The sequence below is a fragment of the Haemaphysalis longicornis genome, unplaced genomic scaffold (assembly GCF_048455015.1).
Source record: "Haemaphysalis longicornis isolate Haplotype H1 unplaced genomic scaffold, Haemaphysalis longicornis Haplotype H1 scaffold_7, whole genome shotgun sequence".
Classification (NCBI taxonomy): domain Eukaryota; kingdom Metazoa; phylum Arthropoda; class Arachnida; order Ixodida; family Ixodidae; genus Haemaphysalis; species Haemaphysalis longicornis.
The window spans coordinates 154,569,960-154,595,151 of record NW_027526422.1 but is presented as its reverse complement, the minus strand read 5'-3'; the positions used below and the strand labels follow the sequence as shown (position 1 = coordinate 154,595,151).

General features: G+C 47.9%; 1 protein-coding gene across 1 annotated transcript in view; it reads right to left on the bottom strand.

The window, feature by feature from the left end:
* Positions 1-21,353, bottom strand: part of LOC144147156 (meso-2,3-butanediol dehydrogenase-like) — a 36,742-nt gene extending 15,389 nt beyond the window's left edge. The window contains exons 1-5 of the mRNA XM_077679229.1: positions 21,197-21,353; positions 20,945-21,059; positions 18,247-18,386; positions 4,910-5,002; positions 3,029-3,167 (exon numbers count right to left, since the gene is read on the bottom strand). Of these exons, the coding sequence (XP_077535355.1) occupies positions 3,029-3,167; positions 4,910-5,002; positions 18,247-18,386; positions 20,945-20,981 (409 nt within the window). The 5' untranslated portion in view covers positions 20,982-21,059; positions 21,197-21,353. The remainder of the gene's footprint in view (positions 1-3,028; positions 3,168-4,909; positions 5,003-18,246; positions 18,387-20,944; positions 21,060-21,196) is intronic.
* Between the last annotated feature and the right edge of the window lie 3,839 nt (positions 21,354-25,192).

Below are 25,192 nucleotides of genomic sequence, written 5' to 3'. Positions count from 1 at the left end.
CTCTCGCGACCGTCTGCTACTGTCCTTGGGTCGCATCCCGAACACCTCGAAAAAAGAGAAAGCATTCTTTATTTTATTTTCGGAGAACACAGATCTAGGGTGCCTGAGACATTGGGTCGGGAGCCAAGTCCGACAAAGGGGAGAGGGGGGTAGTTCGACCGCCCGCTGTGCGTACGGTCATAAAAGCAGGGACATGTGCGCCCGCCGCAGTTTCTCGGAACTGCGCTGCAGTGGCGGCCGAGGGGCGGAAAAGCAGACGACAGAACGACTGGCTTTTTTTTTAACCAAAAATTGGATGGGATTTGGCTAAAAACACTCTGTTGCCAGACAACATTCGTTGTCCAGACCAATTCCTTCGGTGCGGCTCCTTCAAGCGCTTCGAATCAACCGCACTGCCCGCGACCTTCTCTATTGGCGCAACTGGCTCCGGGTCCGCCCACGCGGCGCGGGAGCTGTCAGACCACGCTGATTGATGTCGCTGTCCGCCGTCGAGACCGCGGACCGAAAAGCCTAGGTGAATATTTGGACCGCGAAGACCACGGTCCTGCGTGGTCCAACGGCGGTACGCGCGATCTGGTGACGTCCTGTCACGTGATGCGCGGACCGCGGTCCAAATAACCGTTTTGGTCCCCCGTGTGGATCGGCCTTAAAGGAGCGGGACCCACATAGAGTTGGTGACTGATGCACGGTTACCACACGCGGACAGTTAGGTGATGGGTACAGGGAGGGATGAATGTAATAAACTACCGCCCTCATAGAGAGTGTGGGTTTGCAGAAGTCACCAGGTACATTGTTGTGAATGGGCCAGTTTCTGATGCGCGGAGGGACATTTACGGCGGAAAAGGCGGTAATAAGTGGCGATATCGTGAAACGTTGTCAGTGTATTCCTGACGGGTCTGGCCCCATGATAGGGGACAAGGGTGCATCGTGATTTCACGGGGAGCCATCTCTTGTGAAGTCCCTCTCTTATTCTAGAATAACCCACCTCGAAAAATGGTGAAGGCGGTGCTGGCCCCGGCTCACACTGGTTTGCCGGGAAACGAACTTGATCATACCATTGCCCACGATCTCACACTCCGGGCTGGTGTAAGCATCGCCCCCGATACGGTGTGCGCTCCAGCTGAGATCGCCTAATTACTTTCAATTACATCGTAGAGCTCTACCGACTATCTCGTCGTACTTTACCCCACCCATTCCTGCCTCACGCCTCACGAAATCCTTAACGGGCAACCTTTGGAAACGCATTCTTTCCCATGCAGAGATCGTATACACCAAATCCACCCGTCCTGATTCCTGTCTCCCAACTGCTTCCAATGCGGCCAGCGTGCCACTCCAGAACACTCAATGTCCATGGCGTGGCCCTTTCGACCCCTGTCCTCAATTCACCAGCCGTGAGCTATGGAGAGACGCCTTGGGTAGCTAGGCAGGTTCGGGAGGTCCTGGTACGCGGAGTTACCTAAGTCGCGTCTGGCCTTAGCATAGCCGTCACCAACACTCAGCGACCGTGGCTCGAATAAAGGCTTGTGCTCTCGCAAGGCAGCCTTGGCATTCCGCCCTGCGGCTCATTGTTTCGCCATACTCTCCTCCTCCCGGTTTTCTGCTCAATCTTACTTTCGTGTCCTCTTTGTTCTATCGGTTACAACGAGGGCGAGGGCGAGGGCGACGCGAAATTACAGTCCGGAGCGGGCGCTCCAGATCTGCGCTCCAAACATTTCATGCTCCCTTTAAAATGCGCTTTTTGTGTGCACGTAATTGTATACCCTGTGTGGTGGTTTGTCGGTTGTCTTGCGTTTCACATTTCATTCGCGTTCAGTACTTTTCTTATGCGCGCACTGGGTAATAATTTTCGCTTTATCCAATTTTTTCACCCCGTGTTTTTATTTACTTTCCCCATTTTGCATGAGCCTCTAGTAGGTATGCAATATCTTTCAAACAATAAATATTGATCTGCCGATTTTGCTTCTGTGATAGCGAAGATTTCGTTGCTATAACAGTTTATTTAACGCTTTTCCGAAATATTTGGTCAAAAGTCACTGGAGTTAACTTATCTTGGCTACTAAAATGCGGTTTTATCCGTTCGCGCTGTGTACTACGGGCCCTTCGGCGTCAATACAAATCTGACTTTGGCGCGCACACCATTTGGAAACACATTAAAATGGTTGAGTACGTCCGGCGGACAATGGGTACATTCAGATTAGTAGAAGTGCTCCTCGCACGTTTGTTTATGCGTGGCGAAAGCTTCGTCCATTCTCATTTCTCGTTGCCTCAACAAACTTGGGTAACTTCTTATGAGTTAACTCACGTTTTTTTTCCACAGGTTTACGAGTTCCTACTTCCTTAAAGGCCTTTTTATTTATATCAGTTCTGCAATGGACAGCAAATTACCGAAATTTCAACCTTCCTCAATCCGAGCATATCTGCCTGTTCGGGCGTTTATTTAGGGGAGACTGCCTTTTGCCTGCGGTGTAATGTGTGACCGATTCTGGTTCCTAATTGCTCCTGTGCTACTTATGTGGGATAGCATGGAACTCAGAAAAGCTTAGTGCCCAATATAGCAGCACACATCAGGATTTAATAGCTTTGTGCCAAATCTTTTTTGTTATGGTATAACCCATGAAGCTAATGCTTATAGGTAAAAAATACTCACATCATAAACTGCGTAATTTTGGAACTTTCTCATCGCCTTATTTCAGCAGCAATGATTATGCAACCTTGAAAAATGCGTCTATCAGATAGCACAGATTGGCGTTGTGCTATCTGATGGCGTTGTGCTTCTGTGGCGTTGTGCTTCTGTGTCACGGACGCAGGTTCGATCCATGCCGCGGTGAATGCTTTTCTGACGAAGGCGAAAAACGAATACACCCGTGTGTCAAGATTTCAGCGCTCCACTACGGCGCGTCTCATTGCCCACGTGTTGCTTCGGCATGTTAAACTCCACAATAAATCAATCGGTTAAAAGAACAAAGTGAAATTCTGTTCAGGTAGTTTTATACGCTAAGACTGTTGTAGACGAAGAAGATCAATGTACCTTTTGTTTTTCGCAAGCACGGCAGGGCATATTTGAGCATGTGTAGTGGCGCTCGCAGATTGGTTGTCATCAGCTCATCGTAGTTTTCTAAAGAACCTTCCTCAAGTGATCCTGGGAGGTAAATTCCAGCGTTGTTCACCTGGGAACGTTTTGAACACAATAATAAGCAACGAATCTGGTTCAAAACGTCTGTGACTCAGAATCGCACACTACAGAAAGATTTGAAACGCGCGATACTGCGGAAGAAAAAAAAAACGACATGACGGTATGTAAAAAAGTTGGCAACGTTTAAGACTTCACATCCCACGTTCTGTTTTTTTCGTTTTGTGGTTACCGTTCACTATTTACAAATGTTTAGAAATATTGCAAACACGAAGCACTGAATGTTGAGTTTGACAATCAGGCAAATACTTCATTTAATTTCCCTGCGTGTTAACAAACACTTGGCGGTTCTTTCGAAGCAAAACAATGGTTGCTTACTTTGTAGTATTTTCTATGACATTTTTATCCCACAGCACAAGAAATGCTGCGGGAATATATCAACCACTAGGCTGTTCTAAAATTCAAGAACTCTTGTTGGGGCAATGCTGGTGGTTTGAAAAGACTGAGAGGACGTACAGGGGCAGACACATGGGTCAAGTGAGGGAATAATTCCAATCGCTTTAGTTTAGTTTAAGGGGTTCTTTAAATACGTATCAAAGCCTAGGCAGGCTCTCTCAGGGAACGGCTTCGGGAGTACATGTTCACATGAGCACAAGGCAATTACTCTGAATCTCGCTTGCTATTATGCAATTGTGCATTCACTCCCAAGTTCAAGGAAACCAGACTAATCACATCTTCAGAACATAGACTACACAGAAAATTATTGAAGCGTCAAGGGTGCCTGACGTAGAATCGAATGCGCTTTCAATCCGCATATCGGAGGGAGTTTGAAATGCAAGAGATAACTGTGAATGCGTGTGCCCGTTTCGTGCTAAGTGATAATTGTATGCGTTATACTTCCGGCGATTCTGTAGATTTACATTTGCTGATTTCATGGGGATATCAAATCACACCTGTATGTGATTCCTTTTGTGGTTCCTTCACGTAGAAATTGTCTGGGTTTATTTAATTTAGACGCGGTATTCAAGAATTTAATGTTACAGCTTGATTTGGTTACTAAGAAACGAATGTTTTCTTATTTGTACTCCTCGCTTACCAGGATGGTTTTCTCTTTTTTACACAAATAGCCAAAAAAAGATCAAGGCAAACGGTGTTGTGCGTGTATAGAGTTCCAATAAACGATCGCGTTGGGTGAGGTGTTGTTGCATGAGGAAGGATGTCCTGTGGCCTGATAGTCACTGCGATCGGGCATAGGGTCATCACTTCTAGGCTTCGCTTACAATCATTTGCTCACACTTTTCTCTGCCTAATTCTACCCAAAGAACGATGTAGTATAACCATTGACGTAGGTTCAGATCTCTTCCTGATAAAAGCTCAACTTCCTGTTCGCCACCACTACCTGCCGCTGGGGTATACTTAGTGCCGATCTCTCGGAAATATTTCAATGCACGAAGAAACCAGCCTGCCCCCAAAAAGAAAGATGCGACGGCGGGGCGCGTTCGTAACCGTTAGCGGGAAGTGCCAGAGCGGACTAGTTCTCTAAATCCCCCTTCACATATCCTTCAGTTCGTATACTGCTACGAAACCACCCGCGCATACAAGCAAGCTGAGAAAGAGCCAACATGCTAGGGGAAGGGCTTTCATCTGTTAACTTTTGCATCACATCTGGGAAGACGCCTGATACTTTGCGCTGCGTAGCTGGCACTTTGACTCTTCAGTGCGCCTGTGCACCTGTGTGCACTGTGAGAAAGCTTTGCAATATAAAAAAATTCCGCTTACCAGAATGTCGATTTGCCCGAAGTGATCCACTGTTTTCTGTATCACCGCAGCAGCATTTTCTTCTAATGACAAATCGCCCGGTGCCACCAGTACCTTCAACGGGAAAGAATGCAAATTCCCATTCCTTCGCGTATATTCATGCTTGGTGTACAGTTTGTGAGACCTATTCCAGGCTTCCGGTGATTTTGCGTCTGCAATTTGTGGAGTACCTTCTAGTGAGTACCTTTGTGCAGTACCTTCCAAAAAACAGCAATGTGTGTAAGAAAAATACGCTGGGGATAAACAATCTGCTATCCGCCATTAAATTCGCAATAACAAACTAACACAGTGATGTGAAGGGCTTCCTATTGCAACGTCGGTAAAACTGACCTGTATTGAACCGTTGAACTTTTACGGGTATACTTCGGCTCCATATGGACCATGATGCCATCAGCTTTTCGAATAATGTGCCGGCCTTCACCTAACGTGTCATATACTCCAGTCAAAACCGTACCACCGAGAAATAAATCCACTTCGAGGAGAGATTGAACCTGCATGTATGGCACTTTCTTTATTCGCGAGCTTGATTTGTCTAATTCAGAAAAGAAATTGGCGCAGCTTTCACCAGTGGTGCATGGCTGGAGAAACAGCAGAGCTGGCGGCCCCTCTCCCTTCGTCAGTAACCCGGCTGTTGCACGTCACGCGGATTTGCGAACTTGCCGCTGGATGTTCTGCATGACTGGCAGGCCCGCTTTGTCCGCAGGCTTCCACATCGTACTCAAAACGGACCGCACGTGCTAGAACCCGCGGCAACCGGCTTCGCGAACTCGGCGTCTGGGCTCCCTGCTTTGGGCGAGAACGCATGTGAACTGGCGAGGAGAAGAGCCCGCAACAGAACACGCCACGAATCCTGGGCGAAGTGTTTTCGAAGGTCTAGGAGAGTTTTTAACGGATAGCGTTATTAGGCTCATTTTTTCATTTCAAAGTGCCTGCTAACCGTCCACTATCAGCCGTGCTCATCAAGCGTCCGCGCAAGTACGTCACCACTGCTAACCGAAAACTACTACTGGTGCAGCAAGACACGAGCGCTCACCCGAACATTGAGTACGGCGGAAACTGGAATGTGGAAAGGAGGACAATAATACTGCAGCGGGGATGAAAGAAACGATACGTGATTTCTGCGGGGGCTGCGCCTGTGCAGTAAGGTGTGTTGTACTCCGTTTCGGTAGTCGCCTCCTCGGCAGATACTGCGCCCAGCCACTGCTGCGACATACTCCATCACCCCAAAGCTGCCAACGAAACTGATGCGGCGCCAACACTGTGTCACCTGACTAACAAAGCGTTAAATATTGGCGAAAGATTGGCGAAATATTGACGCCAAGCTGTGAAAAAGCAAGGAAGGCCTATATTGACACCACAAACTATCTAAAATGTATGTTACTAAGAAATAAAACCGGGAACAGGGCGTGAAAGAGGCGAATTTTAGATTACTTTTTAAATTTCTCGCCGCACTCTCACCGGTGCAAGCTCTGTGCGAAAAACGATGGATGACACCACAAGGACAATTTAAGAAAACCCCTCCAAATCGGCCAGGATATCGTCCGAGAGGACGGTCACGTAAACATCATTGGCATGGCACTGCAGAGAAGGGCAGAAGTGATCTCACAATCAAGAAGAATGGAAGATATTTACCGATCTGGACCAAATTGTAATACCCCAAACAAAAAAAGATCTAGAAAGAGGCAGATAGAAAGGGCAACACTTATGCAGCCACTCATCACGCCTGCTTTTCCAGAAATTTACCTGCACGGAATGAAGTAAATAACCACAATCACGGGGGCAGCATATAGGGCAGCCCGCACCCTCCCACTTCTCACTATCACCAAATAGGTCAGCGCCTCCCCTATCAGAACTACAAAATATAAGCTTAAGCGTCATAACGCACAATCAAAAGAGTTGTTCCTGCAAGCAGAACACCCAAACGCTTGAAAAACATTCTTTCGTCAACAACTATGACAGTTCACATCACATGGACACCCGGACATGAGAGTCGGGAAGGTTACGCTATAGCTGACAAAAAGCAGGCCAACACGCATTATCCTTCCCCGGGCCAAATTGGGTGTCATCGTGGAATAATTGCAAGCGCGGCGCAGGTTCCGAACCAACACATATACCGACAAATCTAGACGGGCAAAGATATTTTGTAGGAAATTCCCGACAATACTATATAACACTGCTATGTACGAGAAAGCTTACAATTTCTTCTCCGCAACGTGGTGATATTGAAACATATGCACACACAATACAAGTGAAACATTACATGTTCCACTTCTGTCAAAACATGGGAAGCATCTCTGACCACCTAGTCACTATTTATTCAGAGAGAGCCTGGGGCCTTTTAGTACGGGCACAAGCAATGGGCCCCTCACCATCTGTTTACCTACTTTTTCGAAACTCTAACCACGTCTTACACAATAAAAGACTTCTCTGTGCCTCCATTCGTGACAGAAAAAAATGCTAAAAAGTGGACCTTGTGGACGCAAATTTTCACGCCGAATTCTTCGGTTACACAAGCGCAAGTGGCCCCTGTTCTTCCTGTGCCACGGCAGCTAAAAATCGTTGCCGCTAGTTTCGCTCTTTGCACTGAACATTGGTGCCTGGAAAGCATGTGTTGCAAACGCAGCAACTCCGTTTCAAAACACTTCGTCGACGTCTAAGTAACACTATCGCGTCGTACATCGTAAGACCTAAGCGTAGCCGTCATCTGCAACTTTTAAAGCAAAGCTTTCTACCTCTACCCCCCAAGGGTTCTTTCGCGACCGTTGGTGTCACCAGAAAACTCCAGGGAACAAATAAAAGAATTTACGGGCACCGCCCGGAATCGAACCTGGAACTAATAGACTAACAAAGCGAGAGCCCGCTGTCTTACCGATTCAGCTACGAGCTTTTTTTTTTTTTTCTTTATTGCCCATCTCGGACAGCAACACAAGGTACCAGGTACAATGACAAAGAAAAAAATCACAGTAATGCCGCCATGCCCCCCAGGGCCAGTGTTGTCATTTAAAATTCCCTAAGCGTAGTAAGGGGTTCAATTTTTGACAACCACTCTGGCGGAGAGTTCTTCGCTCTCTGAACTTCAACAAACTGTGACACACTTTCCCTAAAATACTGTCTCGTTGGTCGCGCGTCGACATCGCAATGCAGCCAAGCCATGCGAGAACGCCAAATGCTGTGCAGACCTAACAACATGACACTGTCAAATGGTACACCATCCTCTCTATCAATGCACAAAAAACGAATACCGTGTGGACTAAGTGGAAAATCTTTCTGGAGTGACCGTTGGAGGACATCCCAAAGGAACACTGCGGCCCAACAATGAAGAAAAACATGCTCCACAGTTTCGGGTTGTTTGCAAATGGGGCAGTCGGTTCCCCATGGAACCGAGAGCCCCCTTTCATTCATCCAAGTAGCGACTGAAAGTGTACCCGTGTGCAATTTAAAAAAGAAAGTCTTTGCCCCAGGTGACACTTCCATTCGCTTGACTCTTTTTAACACATCTTGTCCTGGACCATTGCTGTACAGAGCTCTATACAGTGGCACTGGGAAGACTCTGTCATTGTACGGGGTGTGGCGATGGCGTACCGGAACTGCACTATACGGTTGATAGTGAATAAGGAATTGGGAGCGGTCATCGAGGTGCAGCGTTCGGTGCGCCAGGGTTGCCCCCTAAGTCCTTTATTGTTTTGTGTATACATAGAAGCGCTGTGCCTCAGCATCATTCATAATGCTAAAATAAGCGGATTTAAATTACAGGAGACAGAGGTCAAACTTCTCGCCTATGCTGACGACATTGCCGTTGTTTGCTCGAACAAAGAAAGCGTGATGTTCGCCGTGGAAACAGTGAAGCATTTTGGGGAGGTCACGGGGAGTCTGGTAAATTGGGGAAAATGCCTGGGGTTTTGGCACGGTGAATGGAGGTCAACGCCAGCGATCTTTGCTAATGTAGCTTGGGTAACCACCCCAGTAAAGTACTTGGGAACCCCTCTGGAATACTATCGCGACAGTGAGCCCTACTGGCGGGGGCAGGTGCAATCACTGAAAGAGAAAGCGGAAAAAATCAGCTACGAGCCCACGCGAACATGGGAAGACAAATGGTGTACTCACCAAGCACATCTACGGGTTTACCCCCTGCCTTCTCGCTGAATGCGACGTGAAAGCGTCACACGACCACTCACGCCCGGCTAGCGGCCCTGTGCGCACCTTGCTCATGTGCTAAGAGTTACAAAAATTAAAGGAAGCTCACACCAATCCATGTAATCTCATTTTTAGTACGCCAATGTGCTAAAGCCTGTGGCCTCCAGTGTTTACGTAAAAAATCACAGCTCCTTGTCGTCCGCCTTCACGCCAAATCAAGGAATACATTCAAATACTCCTTGATGACCAGGCCATCACTCCAAACCTAAGCATCAAGATCCTGGGCCTACATTTCCAGGCCAACACCAAGAGTGACGTCTCCTTGCAGCGCCTCAAAAACAGCATTAATCTAATCATACACATGATCAGGCGAGTTGCCACCAAGAAGCGAGGCCTAAAAGAATCCGGTACCTTTCGATTAATTGAAGCTTTTGTCCTCTCGAGAGTTACTTACGACAAACCCCTATCTCTTCTCGACAAGGAAGATATAGAGATGCTTTACATAATGATTACAAAGGTGGTTGAGCAGGCCATTGGTCTTCTAATGAGTGCGTCCACACTGAGGCTGCTTAGCACGGGCTCCACAACACGGTGGAAGAGCCGATAGAAGGCCATCTTTCTAACCAGAAGGTCCGACTCAGAACTGCGGTGGGTAACCGCATGCTTCACTAGATTGGCTGGGCAGCCCAAAATGTCACTCCGCTTGACGTACTCCTAGACTCTTGGCGACTAAAACTAAAGATGCTCCCTTTGCTTAGAAATATGAACCCCTCCAATGACGAGGGTCAACGAAACGCACGGGCTCAAGCGCTAAGCAGCACCCTCGGTGGGGCTCATGCAGTTATCTACACAGACGCCTCCAAACATCGAGGGAAGCAGTACGCCATCATCGTGGCTACCTCCAGAACCAACCTCCTTGCGTGTACCTCGCTTAGGACCCAACAAATGACGGCAGCACAAGAGGCAGCCATCACCTTGGCTCTCACTCAACCAGGGGTTCGGAGGGTAGTCACCGATTTCCAGCAAGCCTACTGGAATTACCAGTCGGGTTGGGTGTCCTGACCTGCACTGTGCGTGCTAAAAAACCACTCCCCAAACGGTTCCATTCAGCTCATCTGGACACCGCCTCACGCTTCAATGGAGGGCAACAAATACGCCCACCCAACAAGCCTGCGCTTTTACCTCCCGTGCTATGGAGCTACACGAGGACAGTCACCCGCTTGTCACGTCCAGGGAGATAATCCAGCATTATCGCCTTCTGAGACAGACCGTACCTTCGCCTTACCCTGACCTTTCCAGAGAACAACAAACTACCCTACGGCTCATACAATCCGGGCTTCTTTCCACAGCCAACGTGTCTTCACGTAATGCATCCGAATCGCTACGACGCTGAATGTAAATTTTTCTCAGAAGTAGGAATACTCCGCCCCGTAATCGGGGTGTGCGACTTTAGCCCTGAGCACCCTCCTCTCTTTCCGTCAACTACCCAACAAGAGCAATGGGAGATGCTGCTGTCCAGGCCCTCTCTACCTACCCAGCTTCAGCGGGTGGACAGAACACAGGCCGCGCGGACTGCATATGGGCCCCACAGAAGAAGGAATCACTCCCCAAGGCTGCACTCTGGGCCGTTCAGAAATCTGAACAGAAGTATTTCTTCCTCCTCCGTCTCAGCCGCAAGTCTCGTCGCCTCCGTCCGCGGCGCAGAGACGGAGAAGTCAGATCGTCTAACACCGGATGGGAGCTTACTTTGATTTTATAAAAACAAGTTTCCACTCTTGCTACACCAATACAAATCAACCAAACACCGTTCATGCATAATGCATTGATTAAACCTTACCAAGAATATCTCTTTGAAGTAATAAATGGTGTGGTTAAGTGCATTTCACTTGTCTCTGGTTTTGCTATTTCTAGAGCGATGTGAGTGATTTTAAGTGACGTCGCATGAGTAATCGTTATGGGTGCCGTTTACAGCTTTGCTTTCCAACCACATTCACGGGGTGGATTGGCGCGATTTTTTTTTCTTGGTATTATTATGTGAACGCCACCGGACCAAGCTCAAGCGTAAACATGCTGCTGTTAATGGCGTCCGCGGCTACTTCGACTGAGGCGGCCATCCTCCAGCTCTCAATTTGTAAAACTAGCATGTATCTTCTCTCCTCCCAGATCAGCGAGGCCTACTAGCGTTGACAGAGTTTGTAAATTCATTGGCTCTGCCTGCGTTAGGTGGATTGGCCCGTAACGATGGCGGGACCCATCAGAGGCTCACAGCTGAATCACCAGTTTACATGTGGGTATGCCATGACCATATGAACTCGTGAAGTCACACATTCATACTAAAGGAAAAAATTCCCCGCATTTCCCCGAGGGGAAGAATGTGAAAGTGCGAATGCACGAGTTGAATTTGCGCGGTTCGGTAATGTTCGCGAAAGAGAGATCACACACACACCACAACTACAAAGAAAGAAAGATGCATTTATTCACAGACACCTATTTGTGTTGTCGTTGTACTTGATTGCTAGAGCGGATCTCAGCTTTGAAATTTCGTGTCAGTACTCCTTTAAGCAGGTGCATTAGCCCTTCTCACGCCCGATTCTTGGCCAATCCCCCACGTGGGTATGTGCCATGTCAGCGGCCAGGCAGCGCGTGCCCATCTCCCCCCGTTGCCAAGGAAGACGAGAAGATTCCTGGCCAATCCCCCGCGTGGGTATGTGCCATGTCAGCGGCCAGGCTGCGCGCGCCCATCTCCACGTGCGCGGACATCGCCGGTGGACGCAGGTTCAGGGTCGCTTAAGAAGTGCATTCGCACTTAAAAATGTTCTGGCCAATGACAGCTGATGTAAAAAAATCATGACCGTGAGCTTATGAAAGCAGGATGGTTGGAAATGATCCGTGAGTTCACTTATTTCAACCATTTTGCAAGTCACAGCTTCTACTATGGCTGGTTGCAAGGTCTAAATGCAAGCCCACAGTTTTGCTTCTGCACATCTGACAGCAGCCGTCTAAAGCTCACGGCCGATTTACTAATTTTCATTTTTGAAGACTTCTACATACCCACGCCGATCCTTAATTTCAAAATTCAACGTTACGTGAAGCTGGCCCATTGCGGCATCATGGAAGGAAGCCTAAGTGCACGTACTCATTTTTCTCTTTTCTGTAGCTTTTTTGTGATAGAGCCGTATGTCATTGACTACCCCCATAGTGACGTTGGCGTCCCAGTGTGGTGGATACAATGCGGGGAAACGTTTTGGCTGAACAGAAGGGGCCGCATTAGTATTTTTCTACCGAGCTTTTGACCTGCCATACACCGTTTGCCTACTCCGCCCTCAACAAAGCTCTGTTTAGTGCGCTCTAAAATATTGCGGATGGCGCAAATTATTCTCTAGTCCTCAGATACAACACAACGCCATAATTATCAAATATAGGTTTTAATGGGAGACTTGAATTTAAAGATATGTTCAGCGCCATTTTTTGCGCCCCCGCATAATCAGGGTTAAAAACGCCACCACGAGGGCCCACAATGAGGTATTCAAAATTTGCTGCCTTCCAGAACGCAAACACCAAGACCTGCGGCATAGACTGTGTACCACAGTTTAGAAGCCTCAAAAACAGTAATCGATTCCATATATGATTGAACACATCTCAGTTAATTTCGTTAACACCGAAATCCATTCTCTATAGTCGCCTCAATGTGAGCATGCCAATCTAAATTGCCCAGAAAGTACTTTCCCTACGTGGAACAGGCGGCCCGTTCACGCATCAAATTTTGTATTAATTTCATAAGCGAAAATCGTCACCCACCAAATCGCATGCCCTTGCGGAAAAAGCTTGAAAGTTGTGGAGGGACCACGAAATCTGGAAAAAGTGTGTGAGGGGTAACACCGGTATTCTAATAACACTAATATTAACAGTTGCATTTCTTCTCTGCTGCTGAATGTCGCCTCTACCGCCCTTCCGAACGGCATTGGCACGTCCCTATCAGAGTGGTATTGTTACAATGCGCTTTTAACAAAGCTAGTAAAACAATTCATTTTTACGATCGGCTTCTGGTATCTTCTGCAGGGCGGGTGCCTTTAATACACGAAAAAAATGTTTTTTTTATGAGTGACACACTACAATCATAAACAAAGCAAGGGGTTATGTATTTCTTTCTGGCAGGCTTTTTGGCAGCGGTTTTTCGAAGTCGAAGGTGGTCGCGCATTTTGTGTATCGTTAGAGAAGGCAGCTGCAACTTCTTATCCACCAAAACAACTAACAGGTTTGCTCGCTTGCCTGAACTACTTCCGACGTATAGAGGCCGACTTAAAGGGATCCTGCAACACTTTGTATAAGCGCTTTCACTCTTTCCATCGCGTCTGGAAGCACTGCGAAAGCTATAGTTATCGCTAGCCCAGAGCGGCACTGCGTGATTTGCTCGTCGCACGCGAGAGAGAGAGAAAAAACATTTTTATTGAGCTTTATGTGGCTCAGGACGCGGTTGTGGCCGCTGGCTTGTGCCGGGCGGCGACATCGGCAGCTCTGGTGAGCAAGGAGGTTTGTACCTCTAGGTCTGAGCTCCCGAGCGCCTCCTCCCACTGCTCATCAGAGGAAACTAGGAGAAATGGATCTTTAGGGCACACCCAGAAGATGTGGGGAAGGATAGCGAGAGCGAAGCGCCTTCGATTTCTGCTTTGTTTTTATGTCATTTTTTTAAAGCTGCTATCGAAAAGCGTTCATTGTTGCAACTGAAGAAAAACCGGCCAACAGCCGCTACATGGCCTTCGTGACGTTATTCGAGCCGTCGAAGAACTCAAGACCGGAAAAGAGAGCTATCTTTTGAGGGAATTTAAAAGTTATCTGATTAGCATAGAGCGGTATTTTTCGTCTGAGGTACCTTTCGACCCCCTAATCTCAAGTACTGCGTGCGTTGGGTGACTACATTCTGCAAGCATTTAAGATGTTAAAAAAAGTTGAAAACAGTGTTGCAGGGCCCCTTTAAGATGGACGCCGACTGTAGCTGTTACACGTCCCTCCACTCCCCCCCCCCCCCTCCCCCCGAAGAGAACGAAAGCCATACCTATGTTCATGAACCTTTACCGCACCCACATAAGCCGAATCCACATTCGCAAGACACAAATATCCTCCATGCCATCAAACGGAGGCTGCACCTCCATTAAGGGAAATTCATTTTATCGCGCTATACAGCTAGCTCACAAATAATCCCAGAACCTAAAATTGCTAGCTCCGACATCCCTTATTCGGCAGATTTTACAGTTCTTGATCATTTGTATCTCTGGCATAAATCGTCGTCCTCGGAATAGAACTCGGACTATCCCGCGACCTTCATAGTAAGTCCAATCTTACTTTTTCATAAAGGGACATCGGTACCCAGGAAATTTTTACCCGATAGACTGCGCAACTAGCAGAATGAAGGGACAACCGCCGCTTAAGCCCACCCTTTTATTACATTTCCCTGCATTGCAAACTCTGCTTCCAGCTTGTTCTGTGAAAACCCGCTGGCGGTGTGCTGCGCCCTCTGAGCCTGGACGTTCCGAAATAAATTCAAATTTAAATTTGAGGCAGGAAATCAACCTCTGAGATCAACGTCTGCAGAGGCGGAGGGTCAACAACATTATTGGTGTTTTAAAAACCCAGCCTCCCGAAGCTGCTTCACAAGTTTCCTCGAGAAACCCGTTTTGCACTAAAAGGGGCTTTAAAGGGACTCATCAGCGCTTCCGAGATACGCTGTCACTCTTCCTTTCCTGTCTGGACGCACTGCAAAAGCTATATATCGGCAGCAAGGGGCGGCACTGTGTGATTTGCTCGACGCAGCAGATACGCCTTCCAATTCTGCTTTGCTTTTCGGCGTTCTTCTAATGTGGCTACCGAATGTATTCATTGCTGCTACTAAATGAAAGCCGCCCAATAGCCGCTACACCGCTGTAATGATGTGATTACAGCTGTTGAAGAAAGCCAAGACTGGGAATAAGATAACAACAATTTGAGCAAGTTTCTGAGTTATCTGGTTGCATAGAGCAGTAATGTCTGGCTTAAGTACGTTGTGACTCCCCAGATGAACTACGTTCGGCAAGCATTTATTATTTCAAAAAACGTTGAAAAAAAAAAGTTTCAGAGTCCCTTTAAGACACAGACATAACAAAAAAAAATCGCGCCAATCCACCCCGTGAATGTGGTTGGAAAGCAAAGCTGTAAACGGCACCCATAACGATTACTCATGCGACGTCACTTAAAATCACTCACATCGCTCTAGAAATAGCAAAACCAGAGACAAGTGAAATGCACTTAACCACACCATTTATTACTTCAAAGAGATATTCTTGGTAAGGTTTAATCAATGCATTATGCATGAACGGTGTTTGGTTGATTTGTATTGGTGTAGCAAGAGTGGAAACTTGTTTTTATAAAATCAAAGTAAGCTCCCATCCGGTGTTAGACGATCTGACTTCTCCGTCTCTGCGCCGCGGACGGAGGCGACGAGACTTGCGGCTGAGACGGAGGAGGAAGAAATACTTCTGTTCAGATTTCTGAACGGCCCAGAGTGCAGCCTTGGGGAGTGATTCCTTCTTCTGTGGGGCCCATATGCAGTCCGCGCGGCCTGTGTTCTGTCCACCCGCTGAAGCTGGGTAGGTAGAGAGGGCCTGGACAGCAGCATCTCCCATTGCTCTTGTTGGGTAGTTGACGGAAAGAGAGGAGGGTGCTCAGGGCTAAAGTCGCACACCCCGATTACGGGGCGGAGTATTCCTACTTCTGAGAAAAATTTACATTCAGCGTCGTAGCGATTCGGATGCATTACGTGAAGACACGTTGGCTGTGGAAAGAAGCCCGGATTGTATGAGCCGTAGGGTAGTTTGTTGTTCTCTGGAAAGGTCAGGGTAAGGCGAAGGTACGGTCTGTCTCAGAAGGCGATAATGCTGGATTATCTCCCTGGACGTGACAAGCGGGTGACTGTCCTCGTGTAGCTCCATAGCACGGGAGGTAAAAGCGCAGGCTTGTTGGGTGGGCGTATTTGTTGCCCTCCATTGAAGCGTGAGGCGGTGTCCAGATGAGCTGAATGGAACCGTTTGGGGAGTGGTTTTTTAGCACGCACAGTGCAGGTCAGGACACCCAACCCGACTGGTAATTCCAGTAGGCTTGCTGGAAATCGGTGACTACCCTCCGAACCCCTGGTTGAGTGAGAGCCAAGGTGATGGCTGCCTCTTGTGCTGCCGTCATTTGTTGGGTCCTAAGCGAGGTACACGCAAGGAGGTTGGTTCTGGAGGTAGCCACGATGATGGCGTACTGCTTCCCTCGATGTTTGGAGGCGTCTGTGTAGATAACTGCATGAGCCCCACCGAGGGTGCTGCTTAGCGCTTGAGCCCGTGCGTTTCGTTGACCCTCGTCATTGGAGGGGTTCATATTTCTAAGCAAAGGGAGCATCTTTAGTTTTAGTCGCCAAGAGTCTAGGAGTACGTCAAGCGGAGTGACATTTTGGGCTGCCCAGCCAATCTAGTGAAGCATGCGGTTACCCACCGCAGTTCTGAGTCGGACCTTCTGGTTAGAAAGATGGCCTTCTATCGGCTCTTCCACCGTGTTGTGGAGCCCGTGCTAAGCAGCCTCAGTGTGGACGCACTCATTAGAAGACCAATGGCCTGCTCAACCACCTTTGTAATCATTATGTAAAGCATCTCTATATCTTCCTTGTCGAGAAGAGATAGGGGTTTGTCGTAAGTAACTCTCGAGAGGACAAAAGCTTCAATTAATCGAAAGGTACCGGATTCTTTTAGGCCTCGCTTCTTGGTGGCAACTCGCCTGATCATGTGTATGATTAGATTAATGCTGTTTTTGAGGCGCTGCAAGGAGACGTCACTCTTGGTGTTGGCCTGGAAATGTAGGCCCAGGATCTTGATGCTTAGGTTTGGAGTGATGGCCTGGTCATCAAGGAGTATTTGAATGTATTCCTTGATTTGGCGTGAAGGCGGACGACAAGGAGCTGTGATTTTTTACGTAAACACTGGAGGCCACAGGCTTTAGCACATTGGCGTACTAAAAATGAGATTACATGGATTGGTGTGAGCTTCCTTTAATTTTTGTAACTCTTAGCACATGAGCAAGGTGCGCACAGGGCCGCTAGCCGGGCGTGAGTGGTCGTGTGACGCTTTCACGTCGCATTCAGCGAGAAGGCAGGGGGTAAACCCGTAGATGTGCTTGGTGAGTACACCATTTGTCTTCCCATGTTAGCGTGGGCTCGTAGCTGAATCGGTAAGACAGCGGGCTCTCGCTTTGTTAGTCTATTAGTTCCAGGTTCGATTCCGGGCGGTGCCCGTAAATTCTTTTATTTGTTCCCTGGAGTTTTCTGGTGACACCAACGGTCGCGAAAGAACCCTTGGGGGGTAGAGGTAGAAAGCCTTGCTTTAAAATGAGATTACATGGATTGGTGTGAGCTTCCTTTAATTTTTGTAACTCTTAGCACATGAGCAAGGCGCGCACAGGGCCGCTAGCCGGGCGTGAGTGGTCGTGTGACGCTTTCACGTCGCATTCAGCGAGAAGGCAGGGGGTAAACCCGTAGATGTGCTTGGTGAGTACACCATTTGTCTTCCCATGTTAGCGTGGGCTCGTAGCTGAATCGGTAAGACAGCGGGCTCTCGCTTTGTTAGTCTATTAGTTCCAGGTTCGATTCCGGGCGGTGCCCGTAAATTCTTTTACTTGTTCCCTGGAGTTTTCTGGTGACACCAACGGTCGCGAAAGAACCCTTGGGGGGTAGAGGTAGAAAGCTTTGCTTTAAAAAGGTTTCTTAAATGTGCCACGAAAACTGCAGAGTTACGCTAACAGCGGCTTCGCAATAGAAATACGCGTATTTCCGCCAGGAAACAATTACACATGCTAGATTATGAAGAAATATTGAGACGGGTTCTAACTTACTTCTGCGTACCTTTAAAAAGTCCCAGGAATACAGCCAAATGTTGACACACATCAAGCACAATTAAGGTGATTAGGCGAATTACTATTGCCACATCTGGACGGCTGACTACAGTTGCTGCAAGCATTCTACCTTTTTTCCAGAATCCCTCAAATGATCTTTTCGTACATATTACGGCGCGTGGAAACCAATGCTTCCCCAGCTAAGTTTCGCATGATTCAGACACAGTTATGCAGTTCGCTTCCCGTATATATGTGAACATGACATTTACCTTCTCTTCAGGGACTCCCTTGGCTCGACAATCCCGGGCCACTCGTTCTAGCTCAGTAGTATTTCTTGCCGTGAGCGCCAGCCAGCATCCCAGAGACGCAAAGTGTACAGCGGTTGCCTCGCCGAGGCCCGATGATGCGCCTACGATGAAAATCCTCATGAATATTAAAGCCAGCTGCATTCGTCTAGCTGGCTAGTTTAATTCTGGAGTTCACGTCCTGCTTGTTCTAGAGCGCAATCTCGTGTGGGCGACTGCACGTTCTTGCGTAACGGTCAACAACCTCGATCATCAACATGCTTACGAAGTGATCCGCCGACCCCCTGAGAATAGTGCAGCATCATCACCAGGTCTTACCTATCAAGACATTACCCAACTTTACAGGACCACCAAACGAAAACTCCCCTGCCCTCAGCCCACCTCAGGTAATCGCACTCCGACAATTACAAACAGGAACATTCGTACACACAGCCCAACATTCGTAGAAACTCTTCTATACATAGCTTGTCCACAACTAGGTACCCTCCAAAATATCATTCGGGAATACGCCCACGAGACAGCCCTACTGCGCCTTTCCACCTGGTTCTTTCCTGACCATTAGCAAACAGTTCACACTAGCTTTCGGCTCTAGGACCAGACCAGTCTGGTATTCAAGGCGAAGAGGGTTGTGGTGACACATGGATAACTTGGCTAGGGTTCTACTCCCACTATCCCACGCCGTAAAATTTTTTCTCTCTTTCCCTCTTTCCCTCGAAGGGGTATTTGAGAAAACTTGTCATCAGCAGTTATTCGGTTATCCTCTCGTTTGAAACTGGACGAGCCAATCATGCTGCAATAACGGGGCGCCATAAGCTGACCCGAGCGAAAAACCGGGTGGACGGCGACGCTGATCCGTAATCCTTAACACCGCTTGTTCTAGATATTGCTTCACAAATGAAAATAACCCGCCGCAATGGCTCAGTGGCTAAGGCGTTGTGCTGCTGAGCACGAGATCGCGGGTTCGATTCCGGGCCGCGGCGGCCGCTTTTCTGATGGAGGCGAGAAGCAAGAACGCCCGTGTGTAGGAGATTTCAGCACATTTAAAGATCCCCAGGTGGTCGAAAATTAATCGGGAGCCCTCCTTTTACGGCGCGCCTCATCGCATGCGTTGCGTAGGCGCGTGAATCCCACAATCGATCAATCAATATCAAAATAGTTCTAGTGGCCCATGTATCAAGGCGCTAGCTTTATCTTGCCATATAGTTGTGTGTCGCGCATGTCGAAAACGTTATTACACTAGTTGGGTTTTCCATGACGGAAAAAATTGAAATTTCCGAATGATGATAGCCGCGCAAAGGCACACTTCATTCCGAATGAAGCTTGCAATCAGCGAGGTTAGATTAAAATCTGCTGCTGCTTCTTCTTCTACTACTACTACTGCAGACGGCCAATGGTTGTAGTAATGATTTCTGATATACTGGATAATATTTAGTTCGCGTTCTTTTCTCAAACTGAATAGTAGATATTATGGTAGCTTGCAGTCTCAAAAAGAGAATGTATAATAAGAAAGTTGTCGGAAAAGTGGTAGATGGAACGAAAGTTGCGTTGCTACCTGTGTCTGCTTTTACCGCGCTTGAGCCACTAATCATAATTGGGGAAGCGCTGCCTCTATCTACGGGGTCCATCTGAGAGTAAGCGGCAAAGTTTCCAACCCAACCATGTATAGCATATAATGCTACCACGAATAGAAGTACATCCACATCACATCCAAGCAGTCGCTTAACATACACAGAAGAAGCAGTGATGGTCCGTGCTGCTGCGAAAATTTCCCGTTTTTAGGCTCAGAAATTCCCTATTTTTAGCATGTTTTTGCCCCGGGTTCCTCATGAATTCCCTGCAAATTTCCCTACATTCTCTCTGCAACTGACAGGTTTTTACGTGGTTCCCTGCTCGGTTTTGGGAGTTAGCCAGCGTCATGTATGTCCACTTCACGTGGCCTTCCGGACGCTGTAGCCGTTCAGAGAATACAAGTTTCAGCGTGAACTCAATTCTATTGTCTCTACCACTCAACAGCGATGGACTATGCATTCTGTGTTTTCAGCATGCTTACTTTACAAGGTAACGCTGAAAGTTAAAACTGCTCGTATGAAAAAGAACAAGTCGTTATTTCGAATTGAAGTAATTGTAGCTCGCGCCGCCGTGACAACCGCTGGTTGACAACACGCGAACTAAATCGCCCCTGAAATACTTTTTTGTAGATGCAGTGCGCACGAATACATGCGACCAGGCTTCAGTCCTTCAGCCACCGCCGCGTCACGCTTGACAAGCTCTTTCTCTGTGGGTATTCTTTGCTGTGTGCTCCCTCCTGTTTTATGAACTGAATGGGAGGTTGTCTTGGATGCTGCGGAAATTAGAACATAAATGTGGCGGAGTGTTAAGGAAACATTTAAAAAGGAAACAATGTAATAAATGATGCGAGGAGTGGTTTAGTGACAGTATTTGTCTTTTTACTTGACGGCTCCTAAAATTTCCTGTATGTGTTAAAGATTACCTTTATCCCTTTTCGCAAAAATAAAGCAAACAATTCCGAGAAAAACGAAACATTCCCTGCACGGAACATTACTGAACAGAAGGAGCCCGGGCCTCACCCTTGTGGGCATACAAAATAGTCTTAGCACTGATAAGTTCCTGCTGCAAAGCGTTTGCAAACGTGTCGCCTCACCTGTGATGACTGCCACCTTCTCGGAAAGATTGGGCATAGTTGTGTCTTGAGCAATGAGTCCTTCCCGCTTGCAGTGTGCCTCTGGAACTCGGAGGGGACTCCGCAACCTGTGAAACTACAATCGCACTCTGCGTAAAGCCGCGTAAAAGACTGACATACTGGGCTCGGGTAAGCAAATAAAAGCCATCGGTATGATAGCGAATCAACAATTTGCAAATCCGCTGGGAGATAATGAAAAGAAAAACTACGCACGATTTTGTTCTACGCAGCTCAAGCGCAGAGTCAGCACGCGGAGGAAACTGTTGAGGCAACATGCGCACCACAGAACCACAAAACAAACGTTCCCGAAAGAAGCTGCGAGCTGTCCAAGCGATAGGAGGTATATTAGAGGCGTTTTTGGTTTCTTTTTGAGCTTCTACAACTTCGTTATCACTTTTGGCTAGCGTGCACTTATCGCAAGCTCCACGAGTGTTTTGCGCTGGATATCGGTTTACAGCCGCAGCGAAACTGTTGAAAAAGGCAAGAATCGGGCAGCTGAAAATGTTTCCTCGGTTCATTAAGCACTGAAGATAAGAAAGGGTAAGACGTACACTGTTTCAAAACCGAGGTCAACGAAACACGAACGGCCACCAGCTGGTTGCTTCCACAAGAGCTGCTCAACGACTTGCAGCAGAGCAGATAATTCGGCTAGTTGGTAGGCGTTAATCTCGATGGTCACAGATCGATGAAAACACGATCGGTGGAACAAACTGACGACATGGCCCTAACGCCCAAGCACGTGTGATAAAAACATACAGCGTCATCGCGGCAGCTGCGGACGTTGCAGCAAGATCAGATAGTTGTCAAAACAAATGGTTTCGGCTTAGCTCAGCCAACTTTGGATATGCAAATCACAAGTTTGGCTTAGTCTGCTTGCGTCTTGGTACCGCTTGGTAAACCTATGATGTAGCTGTATTGCTGACCACGACTCAAGGCCGTTCAGTCCCTTGCAACGCTCACAGGAGGAGGCCCGGATCGCTTTCACTCGCGGCGAACGCGTCGTTCCTCTTCGCCTGGCGCAAGACGAGCCACGTTACCCGAGAAGACCCAACGGCGCATGCGTGGGAGGTGGCGGAGCTTGTGGGCTGCTGATTATATAGTTTCGAACTATATACACTATAGAGGGATATGGCGCTAACGTCTATGCGGTTCACATCAAAGCCGTCTGTGTCATCCTGGGCCGCAATTATACCTTGCGCTCGTCTTAGTTTCATCATTCGCTTGGAGTGAAACGCTTTAGTGGCCGTATGTTCGAACACAGTTCCCCAAAACCTCAAAGAATGCTATGGTATTAAATTAGTGGAAATTAAAACACGCTGTTTTAAAGCTGAGCAAAAATGAACTAAAGCGTATTTTTGTCGGAACGGTTGTGCTATTCTCCGGACCAATTTATTAGCTAACAACGCTATTAATATTTTGTGGAAAGCTTAGTAGATACTATCATTTTATTGATTTTACAATTATTTCAAATAGTCACTTGTTTGAAGAGATTATAAATGTTTTTTGCCTAGGAAAACGTCGCTTTCGTGGCAAACGAGTGAACCGACTGTCAGCTACAGCTTAAACTTGTTGCTGAGCGAGTTGGTTCATACTTGAAGAAAAAAAGGAAAACGTGCCATTAAACTGTCGTGGGCGAAGACAAGGTAAAACGGATGCATGCGCCCGTATCTGTCGTATCTGGTCATCGTCGAAGTACGTTTGGTTTTTTTTTTAAAGCGAAGCTTTATACCTCTACCGCCGAAGGGTTCTGTCGCGACCGTTGGTATCAAAAGAAACGTTCCGTGAACAAATAAAAAAAAGTTACAGGACCCCCCAGGAATCGAACCTGGAACGAATGAATACATGAATTGAGAGCCCGTTGTCGCTCCGATTGAGGTTCGGGCCAACGCTGAATCGGGAGACAGACGCTGCACTCACCGAGCACATCTGTGGGTCTATCCCCTGCGTTCTCGCTGAATGCCACGTGACAGAGTTACGCGACGTCTCGAGCCGCTTTACGCTCCGTCAACGACACGTGTAGCGGTCGTTTGCGGGCCTTGTGCAAGCGCTAGTAGTTATAAAATGTAAAGGAACCTCACACCGACGCATGGCATCTCACTTCTCCTCCCTCTCTGCCGCTGATCTGGTGGCCTCAGTCGGCTGCAGCAGAGGCGAAGGAGGAGTGAAATCGTTTAACACCGGTTATCATCATCACCAGCCTCTGTTCTCCCACTGCAGGGCAAAGACCTCTCCCATTAATCTCGAATTACCCAGGTCCTGTGCTAAATGCGACCAATTTATCCCCGCAAACTTCTTGATCTCATCTGCCAATCTAACTTTCTGCCGTCCCCTTCCCACCCCCCCCCCCCCGCAACGCTTGCCTTCTCTAGGGATCCACTCTGTTGCCCTTAATGACCAACGGTTATCTTGCCTTCGCACTACATGCCCATCCCACGTCCATTTCTTCTTAATTTCTACTAAGATGTCCTTAACACGCGTTTGTTCCCTGACCAACTTCGCTATCTTCTTGTACCTTAATGTTACACCTATATTCTTCCGCTCGATTGCCCGCTGAGTCGTTCCCAATTTAACTTTAACCCTCTTAGTGAGCTTCCAAGTTTATGGCCCGAAGGTGAGAACCGGTAAGATGCATCTGTCATACACTTTCTTCTTCAGGGGCAATGGTAGGCATACGCCAATTAACACCGGGTATGAGCTTTCTTTTATTTTAGAAAAAAGGAGTTTCCACTGATATTCTTCACCAATCATAAATCATGCAATCAAATCGTGCATTTATTTAACCTTAGCAAAAATACCTCTTTAAAGTAATAACGGGTGTGATTAGGTGCATTCCACTTGCGTCTGCTTTTACTCTTTGTAGGACCACGTGTGTGAATTCAAGTGGTGTCGCATGGGTAATCTTTCTCAGTGTCATTAACAGCTTCGCTTTACAACCACCTTCATAGGGTGGATAGGCGCGCAATTTTTTTCATCAGTGACAACTTTCGCTGCGGCATATTACAAGCTCAGCCATACGTTCCTTCTTCTCCGGTATGAGCAACTTTAGGTGGTACGATCGCGCACAGCCTTCCTTTTTGCCGAACGCGCAGTTGCCACGCCTCCCGGCTACCACAGAACAGGGAGCATTTCGGCTACCTCGTAGAGAGAGAGAGAGAAAACATTTTATTGAGCTCAAATGTGAGAGTGGAACCCTAGTCCGGGAATCCATGCGTTGCCCTCGCCGTCTTGGCCCGTGTCACCAGGAGAGTCTGGTCCTCCGGTTGACAGCTGGTCAACAGTGTCTCCCACAGCTCGGGAAAAGAACAGGTGGAGAGGGGTGGTAGGGCTGGGTTGTGAGCGCATTCCACAATTATATGCTGGAGGGTACCTAGCTGTGGACAAAACTTGCATAGCGCGGTGTACTGTGTGGGAAACAATAAATTCATTCGAACCGGGTGAACGTACGTGCCTGCTTGTAATTGTCGGAGTGTTATTTCCTGAGTTTTGCTGAGGGATGGGTGAGGGCAAGGGAATTTTTGTCTGGTGGTCCGGTAAAATTGAGTAATTTCCTGATAGGTGAGAAGTGGCGTCGGAGCTGCGGTGACCTCTGGGGCTCGGTGGGCCAGTTCGCGAGCCTGTTGGTGGGCGAAGTTGTTGCCCGTTACAGAGGCATGGGCAGGTGTCCAAACGATCGCCACTCGGTGAGATGGACGGTATCGCTGAAGTAACCGCAGGGTCGTTGGTGCAACCCTCCCTGAAAGGAAACTGCGGCAGGCTGCTTGAGAGTCAGTGATGATGACTCTGCTGGAGCATTGGATGAGGGCTAAGGCAATGGCGAGTTCTTCGGCGTCTTGTGGGGATGTCGTACGGATGGATGCGCATGAAGTTAAATGGCTTCTGGTTGTTGTCACTGCAACCATGGTTTGGTTGTCAGCGTAGCTCGCCGCATCGGTGTAGGACACGTCAGAGCGATTGCCATATAAGCGTTCGTGGGCTTGGCTGCGGGCGGTCCTGCGCTCGGGATGGATGTCGGGGTTCATATTCTTTGGTAGGGGTCGTACAGAGATATGTTTACGCCACTCGTCTGACAAAGGGGCCAGGTGGGTTTGTTCTGTACAGGGCCAGTTGATGGATTGCAGAACAAAGCGGCCTGCTTGAGTGTGTGTCAGACGGAGGCGCTGGCTTGCGAGATGACATTCAATGAGTTCCTCAATAGTGTTGTGAAGGCCC